At 42.6% G+C, this 11,627-nt stretch overlaps 1 protein-coding gene across 1 annotated transcript in view; it reads right to left on the bottom strand.

Moving 5' to 3' along the window:
- The window catches only part of LAMA4 (laminin subunit alpha 4), a 192,251-nt gene extending 181,213 nt beyond the window's left edge, over nucleotides 1-11,038 (bottom strand). Inside the window, exon 1 of the mRNA XM_073675872.1 lies at nucleotides 10,306-11,038. Within this exon, the coding sequence (XP_073531973.1) occupies nucleotides 10,306-10,509 (204 nt within the window). The 5' untranslated portion in view covers nucleotides 10,510-11,038. The remainder of the gene's footprint in view (nucleotides 1-10,305) is intronic.
- Between the last annotated feature and the right edge of the window lie 589 nt (nucleotides 11,039-11,627).

The raw sequence follows: 11,627 nt of genomic DNA on the forward strand, positions 1-11,627 counted from the left end.
ATATATATATATATATATATATATATACAGTGCCTACAAGTAGTATTCAACCCCCTGCAGATTTAGCTGGTTTGATAAGATGCAAATAAGTTAGAGCCTTCAAACTGCAAACGAGAGTAGGTTTTATGAACAGAAGCATAAATCTTACAAACCAAAAAGTTATGTTGCTCAGTTGAATTTTATTACATTTTAAACATAAAAGTGTGGGTCAATTATTATACAACCCCTATGTTTAATATTTTGTGGAATAACCCTTGTTTGCAATTACAGCTAATAATCGTCTTTTATAAGACCTGATCAGGCCGGCACAGGTCTGTGGAGTTATCTTGGCTCACTCCTCCATGCAGATCTTCTCCAAGTTATCTAGGTTCTTTGGGTGTCTCATGTGGACTTTATTCTGGAGCTCCTTCCACAAGTTTTCAATTGGGTTAAGGTCAGGAGACTGACTAGGCCACTCCAACACCTTGACTTTTTCCCTCTTGAACCAGGCCTTGGTTTTCTTGGCTGTGTGCTTTGGGTCGTTGTCTTGTTGGAAGATGAAATTACGACCCATCTTAAGATCCTTGATGGAGGAGTGGAGGTTCTTGGCCAAAATCTCCAGGTAAGCCGTGCTATCCATCTTCCCATGGATGCGGACCAGATGGCCAGGCCCCTTGGCTGAGAAACAGCCCCACAGCATGATGCTGCCACCACCATGCTTGACTGTAGGGATGGTATTCTTGGGGTCGTATGCAGTGCCATCCAGTCTCCAAACGTCACGTGTGTGGTTGGCACCAATGATCTCGATCTTGGTCTCATCAGACCATAGAACCTTGAACCAGTCTGTCTCAGAGTCCTCCAAGTGATCATGAGCAAACTGTAGACGAGCCTTGACATGGCGCTTTGAAAGTAAAGGTACCTTACGGGCTCGTCTGGAACGGAGACCATTGCGGTGGAGTACGTTACTTATGGTATTGACTGAAACCAATGTCCCCACTGCCATGAGATCTTCCCGGAGCTCCTTCCTTGTTGTCCTTGGGTTAGCCTTGACTCTTCGGACAAGCCTGGCCTCGGCACGGGAGGACACTTTCAAAGGCTGTCCAGGCCGTGGAAGGCTAACAGTAGTTCCATAAGCCTTCCACTTACGGATGATGCTCCCATCAGTGGAGACAGGTAGGCCCAACTCCTTGGAAAGGGTTTTGTACCCCTTGCCAGCCTTGTGACCCTCCACGATCTTGTCTCTGATGGCCTTGGAATGCTCCTTTGTCTTTCCCATGTTGACCATGTCTGAGTGCTGTTCACAAGTTTGGGGAGGGTCTTAAATAGTCAGAAAAGGCTGGCAAAAGAGATCTTTAATCCACACATGTGAAGCTCATTATTCTTGGTGCCTGAACTACTTCTTAATACTTTAGGGGGACCAAACAGAATTCTTGTGGTTTGAGGGGTTGAATAATAAATGACACTCTGAATTAACTTTTAACGTTTAAAAAAAAAAAAAAAAAAAATTTGCTGCAGTGCATTTCCCACTTCCAGGCTGATCTACAGTACAAATGTCACAATGCCAAGTTAATTCCGCATGTGTCAACCAGCTAAATCTGCAGGGGGTTGAATACTACTTGTAGGCACTGTATGTTTATATATATATATATATATATATATATATATATATATATATATGTATACATACAGTTAGGTCCATATATATTTGGACAGAGACAACATTTTTCTAATTTTGGTTCTAGACATTACCACAATGAATTTTAAACAAAACAATTCAGATGCAGTTGAAGTTCAGACTTTCAGCTTTCATTTGAGGGTATCCACATTAAAATTGGATGAAGGGTTTAGGAGTTTCAGCTCCTTAACATGAGCGACTAGTTTATCCATACAGGAGGCATCTTGAAGCTGTCATCAGCAACAAAGGAAAAAAAACTTTCCACCTTCCTTTGGTAGCTGGAACGTTTTTTCTCCTTCAACTATTGCAAGTGGTCCCTTGGGTTTCATGCCTCCGGACGCCTAGGAGTGTGGGTGAGCTTGTCTTTTTTCTATTTTTTATCACCTACAAAGGCTTTTGTAGGAAGCATGAAATAAATTTCAGTAAGCGTATTCAATAATTTTTCCCTGTGTCATTTCTCATTATTACACATAACTTACAACTTAATTTATGGACATCCATGATTTGATTTCTTGGCCTGTGTGGATTGGATGGGTTGTTACCGACATCTGGTGAGAACTTCCTGTCAATAGCACCTTTAGAAATATATTTACTTAGAATATATATAAATATATATATATATATATATATATATATATATATATACATTTTATTTTCTGGCCCACTATTTTTTTTTTGTGGCGGCATTATTTCTATACATTGGGGGGACTAAAGGGGTATTATTACTGTATATGTGGGGACCCAGAAGGCACTATAGTTATACTGTATGTGAAGGAACTCCAGGGACCTAATTACTATAAATGGAGGTCTTAGGCAGAATTATTACTATAGATGTGGCATTATAACTATACATGTGGGACTCGGGCTGTTATAACAATATGTGCAGGAGGGGGGCATTATTACTGTATGTGGGCAGCTCAGGGGGCAAAATTACTTTTGTTGAGACACTTCAGGCATTATTAATTGATAAGGTGACACATTGGGCATTATTACTTTGTAGTCATGCGACAATATTGTTAAGTGAACACTTAAAGGGAATCTGTCACCCCCTGGGACTTTTCAGATCTCTAATATGGGCATACAGGTGATAGAAATGTGAATCTATACCTACCTGTATGCCTCATATTAGAGGTCTTGTGGCTGTGAAATTGCTTTTTATTTCTTTTGGCTTATGATGTGTTCCCGTGCGGGGGACGGGAAGAAATCCCGCCTACTTGTTTAATAAAATATTTCAGTGTTTTGTGACATGCAGTTCCCGTGGCCGGATCCTGCGCCTGCGCACTTCACCTTCTTCTGCAAGGCGCATTTCCCTGGGGTCTGTGTATCCTTGTAGAGCAGGGAACTTGTGCACAGACGAGTCACTCTGACTTCCCGACGCCTGCGCACTAGATCCCTGCTCTACACTTGTACACAGACGGGCAGGGAAATGTGCCTTGCGGAAGAAGGTGAAGGACGCAGGCGTGGAATCTGGCCATGGGAACTGCACGTCACAGGGCACTGTGACGTGCAGGGGAGGGGAGAAATATTTTGATTAAACAAGTAGGCGGGATTTCTTCCCGTCCGCCGCATGGGAACACATCATAAGCCAAAAGAAATAAAAAGCAATTTCACAGTGCAATTGTTTCAAGTGCTTTTTAATAAGGAGTTATATAATGGCAACTAGACCAGGCTGGAGACAGGTAATTGCATGAGACATTCATACAAACATGCTTCTCGGTAAGTCGTACTGCATTATGCATTGGTCATATCACTCTGCTTCTTATATGTTTTAACTTCTGCTTTCTCAAAACTCATCTGCCCTTTAACACATTCTGTGCACTCACTCCATATCCCCTCCCTTCTTCCCTATCCCATGTATAACTCTGAGGCTCTACTGACATTTCTCACCCCCTCCAAACCATCTTCTACCTCATTACAGCACTCAAAACACTTATACAAATCATTGCACCACCTGCTCTTTCTCTTCTTTTCTCCTTCTCCTAGTCGCTAGCGACATCTCCCCCAGCCCTGGGCCTCCCTCCACTAACATACACTACTCTTCTCTAGCTGTATATAGAAACCCTGCTAATGTTATTAACATTCAGCACATGCCCTCTCCTATCACTTTCCATTGTGCTCTCTTGAACGCACATTCTCTGTGTAACAAATTAACTTACATTCACGATTTTTTCCTCTCTAATTCTCTTAACCTTCTGGCTATTACAGAAACCTGGATCCAGCATTCAGACACCACCGCAACTGCTGCTCTCTTGTTTGGTGGGCTGAAATTTTCACATACCGCCAGACCTGAGAACAGACAGGGTGGAGGTGTTGGTTTGCTCCTTTCATCACAATGTGCTTTCTAGGTCATCCCCCTGGTTCCCTCACTTATGTTTCCTTCCTTTGAAGTCCACACCGTCAGACTCTTCAAACCCTTCTCCCTGCGAGTGACGGTTGTGTATCATGTTCCAGGCTCTTCCCGCCAGTTCCTGGATCAATTTGCCACCTGGCTTCCTCACTTTCTATCCTGTGACATCCCCATCCTCATCATGGGAGACTTAACATCCCCATCGATGATCCCCTCTCCCAATCTGCCTCTCATCTACTCTCTCTAACCTTCTCATTTGGCCTCTCACAGTTTACTAACTCTCCTACGCATGAAGACAGGAATACTCTGGACCTGGTTTTCTCCCATCTCTGCTTGCTGCATGACTTTACTAACTCCCCTCTCCCGCTCTCGGACCACAACCTTCTTTCCTTCTCTGTCAAGAACTGTCTCCTCACCCGGGACACCCCCACTTACCATACTTAGAGGAGCACACGTACCATTAATACCCAGCAGCATATGGACAATCTACACACATCTTTAGCTCCCATCTCCTCTCTTTCCTGTCAAGACTTAACATTTTCACACTAAAATAATACACTGAAGAGTGCCCTAGATGAAGCAGCACCTTCTACATGCTGAAAGACCCGACACAGACAACAGCAGCCCTGGCACACGATGCAAAAACATTTTTTTCAGCGTTGCTCAAGATGTGCTGAGCATCAGTGGAGAAAATCACTTTAGCAGAAGACTTCATCCACTATAAATTCATTCTCAAAATCTATAACTCTGCCCTTCATCTGGCCAAACAATCCTACTTCACCCCCCTCATCACTTCACTATCCAACAATCCAAAATGACTTTTTGAAACCTTAAACTCCCTCCTGAGCCCTAAAGCACATGCCCCCATCACCAACCTCAGCAGTGAGGATCTGGCAACTTATTTCCTAGAAAAAATCAACCACATCCATCAGGACATCTCAGTCCAATCTTCTCAGTGCCTGGACCGCCTTCCTTACCGCACTTCAAGCTCGCTTGCCTTCTTTGAGCCTGTCACAGAAGAAGAAATTACCCAGCTCCTCGCTTCTTCTTGGCCTACAACCTGCAACAGTGACCCCATTCCTTTACATCTCCTGCAGTCTCTCTCACCGGTGGTCATCACTCACCTGACTAAAATATTTAACCTGTTTCTTCAGGTATCTTTCCCTCCTCATTTAAACATGCCATCATAACCCCTCTACTTATAAAGCCATCCCTGGACCAGAACTGCACTGCTAACTACAGACCTGTCTCTAATCTTCCTTTCATCTCTAAACTCCTGGAACGCTTGGTCCACTCCCGTCTAATCCGCTATCTCACAGATAACCCTCTCCTCGACCCTCTACAATCTGGTTTCCACTGACACGTGACACATATGAAAAATGTGGATTTCTCTGAAATAAGACATCGGATCGCAGATATCACGGTATCATTTTATTCAGCTTCCTATGACCTACATGCCCATATAGATGGATTAGGAGGGTTGGTCCTACTGACAGATTCCCTTAAAATAGGCAGACACCATAGAACTGAATTCCTCGGTCTGCAGCAGTAGTAATACCATATGGTGTTACATATATATTTTAGGCCTTATTCAGATATCTGTTTTCACATACATGTTGTATCTGTGATTTTCACATATATATCATAATCTGTGGGCTGTTTACATGTCCGTGTTTTTTTGCTAACTTGTGTCTGTGCAAAAATCCACGAGACATCTGTTTTGCACTGGCATCATGGATGAAAAGTACCAGTGGAAGTCTATGGGCCTGTGAAAATCACGGACAGCAAACAAATGTCATCAGTGTGCAGTCCATGAACTGAGTGATTAACATTGCAATGTGTGACACTCATACCCTTTTTTTCCTTTTCCGTATGTGAACAAACACGAATGTCTGAATGAGGCCTTTGTATGATTACAGAAAAACAGTTTAAGGCTGTGTGCCCACGATGCAATTCCGCTCCAGAAACACTTAAAAAACGCTTGGTAGAAGGTCTGCCATGTTCCCCAATGATAATCTGCATGTGCTGTGCACATGCTGTGGAAATTTCCGCTGCGCGTTATTATTGCGGAAAAAAACGCAGCACTACCAATTAATTTTCAGAAGCGCTGCGTTTTCGCCGCCATTGACTTGCATTGGAACGCATGGAATACGCATCACTGCATCTGTACATGCGCATTCCATGCATTTCAATGTGCGGATGGTACCCGGGTTTGGAGAAGAGGAGACTCTCCTCCGGACCCGGGTACCATAGTACCTGTAAAAAAAAAGAATAAAATAAAAAATAAATATTATACTCACCTTCTGATGGCCCCCGGTGTGCTTGTCTCTGCTTGCCAGCAGCTCGCGGTAGACTAAAGGACTGCGGTGACGTCATTTAGTCATGTGACGGGTCACGTGACTGCTGACGTCGACAGGTCCTTCAGTGTACCGCGAGCTGTCGGCAAGCCAGGACGCATCGAATAAAGACACCGGGAGCCATCAGAAGGTAAGTATAATATTTATTTTTTATTTTTTTACCATTCTTTCGGTCACACTATATAAATCCATGCCGGTTGCATGGATTTATATAGTGTGACCAAGTTGTCAAGCACTTTTCCAAGTGATGCTAAAATCGCTTGGAAAGCGCTTGACAACCCGCATGCGGAAATGCAAGTGAAGAACGCTTCACATCCGCTGGTCCCTGGCAGGAAAAACACATGTACAATCCGCATGTACAATCCGCATGTACAATCCACATGCGTTTTTTCTGCCAGGGAGATGCAGAAACGCTCAGGAAAAATCCGGAGCATTTCTGTATCGTGGGCACATAGCCTAAAGGGAACCTGTCATTTCAAGAGCATTTTCTCATGGGTGCTGCACTTTCAGAATGACGGCTGGCCACCTTCTGTAGGTTAGTATCGTTATCCAACATGACAGGTTCCCATTAAGATCAAATTCACACATTGCTGATTTGCTGCACACACTTACCTCAACAAATCCGCAAGTATCTACACAGCCGTCAGCAGCTGTAAGTTCACGCAAAGTCGTGTGAATCTTAAAGCAAATTCTATTTAGGACTTGTAGCGTACTTGAAAAAAAAAATAAAAGAACCTAATCTCTGCAGATTCTCTAATCCCATCGCACCCCGCCCTCCTGTGCCGCATTCCCTCTTAGGTGACTGCTATATTCTCTGATTGGCTGTAGCTGTCACATGGGAGGACAGATGTGCAGAGATGCGTATAGAAGTCCTGATGGGACCAGAGAATCACTGGCGAAGTTGTGTATATTCTTTCTTTTTATTTAAATTGTGTGTTTCATGTGTTTCACTGTGTTTTGCATTGCAGATTTTAGCCATCCACTCTTTCTAAGGTGAAAATTCACATTAAATCTGCATCATTTACACATGTAAAACTGCCATGCTGCAGATCGAAACATCTCAGTTTCCAGCCTGAAAATAAAAGCAATGTGTTAATGAGATTAAAAGATGTCAACCACTTTGCTAAGACGGTATACCATTGCATGTTTTCTATCCGAAAATCTGGATGGAAAATCCGCAAAAAATACGCTACGTCTGAACATACCCAAACCTGTAAGTAACAGAAGTAGCTATATAGGATGTAGATTTATGAAATCACTCTGCCTTACATGCTTTCTAAGGTACAGGCAGTAAACCTGTACATAGCTATATACATGGAAAACAAGTAGGTGGGAAGGCGTACTTAACTGTTTTGCCACGCCAAGGGTGCATCGGGTGCCTGTGCTTGGTTGAAGTAATAATTTTTGTGCTGACAGACTCCCTTTAAATATATGTCAGCAGTGGCTGCATAAGGCTGGGCCACATGGCGACTTTGGCTGCGTCACCTGTCGCTTGGCCAAAGTTTGCTTTGTGTCACTGCTACATTGAGCTATACAATACATTGTACCTTGATGCTTAATTATATACTATTCAGATTGATACAGGCTAGGCCTAGAATACTTGGTTACTGTATGTATTCATGAAATGTCATACTGGTATTGATTCATAACAATTTGTACTTACTATATATATTTATGAAATGGCACATTGATTCTTATTTTGCATGCAATAATGTGTATCTATCTATACAATGGCATCTATAATTATCCATATGTCATAAGGTCATATGTAGACCACACTGCCCATGGTTTTTAATTGTTTTTTTTAGGGGCAGAATAATGAATTTTAAAAGAAAGTTTTCTGTTTGCTGTGTTGAATAAAGAAACAAATATAATTAATTACTATATGACTACCTCATGTGATTTCTTTAATATAACAAAGGGAGGAACTGTTGAGCTACAGAGCCTTGCCTATGCTCGATACAACTGTATACATGTCACAGGTGTATGAAGTGTGACAGACAGTCGCTCTGGATCCGGCTGTAGAAGGTCACTGCACTTGGCACTGCAGACGCCTTCTTGATCCTCTTATCTCTGTAGTGTAGTGATATCCTTCTTTCTTTAGGACCCAGCAGTGACCTCCACCTTCTGCTGCTAATTGACACACCCTTGCTTGGTAGTTAAAAACTCTCATTGTCTCCAGAGAGTCGCCGGTGATAGTTCTATGTTCCTCTGTCCATGCCTGGAATACTAGTAGTCAACTAGATTCTTCTTGAACTTCCCTTGGAGGACAGTTGGCGTAATCTGTCTGGTGTCTTCTCAAGCTAAGTGTATCCCCTTTGTTTGTTTACCTTGTTGTTTTTAGTTACAGTGGGGCCTGACTAGTGCTCATCCCGTCCCCTCCCTACCTAGGGCCAAGCTCTAGGGACATTCAGGGATTATTTTTCCTGCTCGGCGATAGGTGCGGAACCTATATAGGGACGACAGGGTAGTCAGGGTGATATTAGATCTGCCTAGGGGTCTCCAATCCCTTTCCCTAGTTGTAGGGCTCCCTTCCCCCTCTTACCGTCATTGTACACTTGTTCCTTCCCTCACCTTGTGTGACAATACACTTCTCAGTAGAACTAAGTATACAAAAGCCTCTGTGTATAAATGACCATTCACGTCAAACTATTACATTGAGGATGGTTAATAACTGAAACATAAGATAATATTGGAAAGTTACATATAGTTTATTTACACAAATGTTGTCAGTGGGACCAATGATTGTCTGCAGTGGTCACAGGCTTAGACTGTGCAAACCATTTGAAAGATTATGAACAACCCATTTGAGATGTACTTCTACTGAACAAGAAAATTCCCTTTAGGGGATCATGGTCATAGTAGTCATGTAGCCACAGCCTAAAATAATAAGTTTGTTGGTAAAACAATGATAATACTACTATGGGATTGCTAAAAAGGCAATTCCATAACATATATCTATAATTTCTGATACAAGACAAAAGATTTTCACTGTACAACAGAACATCCAATATACTAATTAAAGACGTCCAGCCTGCACCCTATGTATGAGGATCAGATCACCTCTTCGCACATTCTGAAATCAGTGAATCTACCCACCTGTTTCCAAAAGGAGACATAATGATATTATTATTCTATTGAAGTTCCATTTTTGCCACTATATTTCTACAGGTCGCCCTAACGGAATTTTGTTCCTTGTCTTACTTATTCTGTTATAATAAATAACTACAAAAAAATAAACATTTCTGATAAATTTTGATGATTTACAGATAGATTACTATTTCCATTTAAAGGGTGTTCTTAAGTTTGGAAGTTATCCCCTATCCGTGGGATAGGGGATAGCTTCCCGATCGCTGGAAGTCCCTCATAGATGAGGGTGATCAATGGTTATCAATGAGTGGAACAGGCTGCCACGAGAGGTGGTGAGTTCTCCTTCAATGGAAGTCTTCAAACAGAGGCTGGACAGAGATCTGTCCGAGATGGTTTAGTGAATCCTGCATTGAGCAGGGGGTTGGACACTATGACCCTGGAGGTCTTTTCCAACTCTAACATTTTATGTTCTATGAAGTCCGACTGTTTGGACCCCATCGATCCTGAGAATTGGGGCTCTGAAAAACTCCATGTGAATGGAGCGAAGGTTAATCATGCACACTGCCACTCCATTTATTCTTATTGGAGTGCTGCGCTTGACTTTCTCCTGCGGTCCCATTAAGAATGAATGGAGTGGCAGTGCACATGATGGATCACCGCTCCATTCACGTGGGACCCCCCCAGTTCTTGGGTTCGGTTGGATTCCCAGCGGTCAGACTCCCAGCGATCAATAAATGATTCTCTTTCCCATTGATGGGGGATAACTTCCAAACTTGACAATACCCCTTTAATAAATACAAGTTCAGCATGTGAAGACAACAACATTGGCCCATATAAAGAATATGAAGGATTGTTACCTGTGATATTGGGATCAGCCTGGCAGGGATGTAAGTTTGCTGGATATCTATAATGTTGGTGTCTTGCTTACTGTTGATGGCAGATGTGCTACCTTCAGCCTCCAAGTGAAAGGCGCTGCCTTCAAATGATGCATTGCAAGGGTTCAGGTATCCCAGCAAAGTGATCAGCACACATGCTTGCCACATTTGGGAAAAGCCAGCCATTCTGCTCTTGAATTCAGAAATATTTTGCCTTCTACAACATCCAAGTCCAGTCCAGATACACACCCTGTTCACTTCTGTACGGCTTCCAACATTGAGACTTGTGCTGCGGCTTTACTTTCCAGATGTGCAGTATAGAAGGATCTCCACTGGCTCGCTGTGCTCTCGCTCACACACCAGGAAACATTCTCATTTTTTGCTTTTATCAGCTGAGCTTCTCTTCCCAGGAGATTAGAAAGACTTGAGTTTTCTTCCTACAGGGTGTTGTTCTCCGCTTGCTCCTGAGCCACCTTATTCTCTTCTGTGTGTCAGGACTCAGGACACACTGGCCAGTTGTGCTTCACTCTCTGGCTCCCTTCACTGCAGTGAAGTTTACCTTCAGTGTTAGACCCTCCTCCCTCTGGATCTCTGCCTGGCTGCCCACAGCTTGCTTTCACTGGAACACAAATCAAGTCATGTTCTTTTTAGCCATTTATCTGACCGCAGTGCTGCCATGCCTGATAACAAAGTGAAAGATACTGGAACCTGTCAAGCTGTCACTCACGCCTGTGCGCAATGAAATGCAGATTACAGCCATGTAAGGCTGGGGGTATGTGGTCAGATTCACTGCACTATCAGGCTGGCATCCAAATAATCACTGGGACACCGGTCAGAGAGCGGCATTTACGTGCTATCATATTTCTATACAATAGGGACAGAAACAATTTTTAAATATTTATCAATGTAATTATGCTATTAAAGAGGATCTGTCACTTTGTTTCCCATTGTAAACTCTTTACATTATTAAACCCATCTCTTAGACCTGATGAGACCGATATACTTGCTGTGCTAATCAATGACAGACTGCCTGTGAAAGAATTGCATGTATGTAACATTTGCAGAGGTGCACATACCATGGAGATGTGTGGATTATATTTATGATGTGTGTACAGTGCAGGTGTGTAAATTATATGTGTATAACGTTTGAAGGGGCGTGGACAGTGGAGATTTGTGTAACACATGCTAAGTAGATGGGTATTGTATGTATGGAGTGTATGTACAGGTGCATCTCACTAAATTAGAATATCATCAAAAAGTTAATGTTCTTCAATACAAAAAGTGAAACTCATATATTATATAGA

Source organism: Phyllobates terribilis, unplaced genomic scaffold (genome assembly GCF_046119375.1).
Source record: "Phyllobates terribilis strain yellow unplaced genomic scaffold, ASM4611937v1 Scaffold_3__8_contigs__length_932513732, whole genome shotgun sequence".
NCBI lineage: Eukaryota > Metazoa > Chordata > Amphibia > Anura > Dendrobatidae > Phyllobates > Phyllobates terribilis.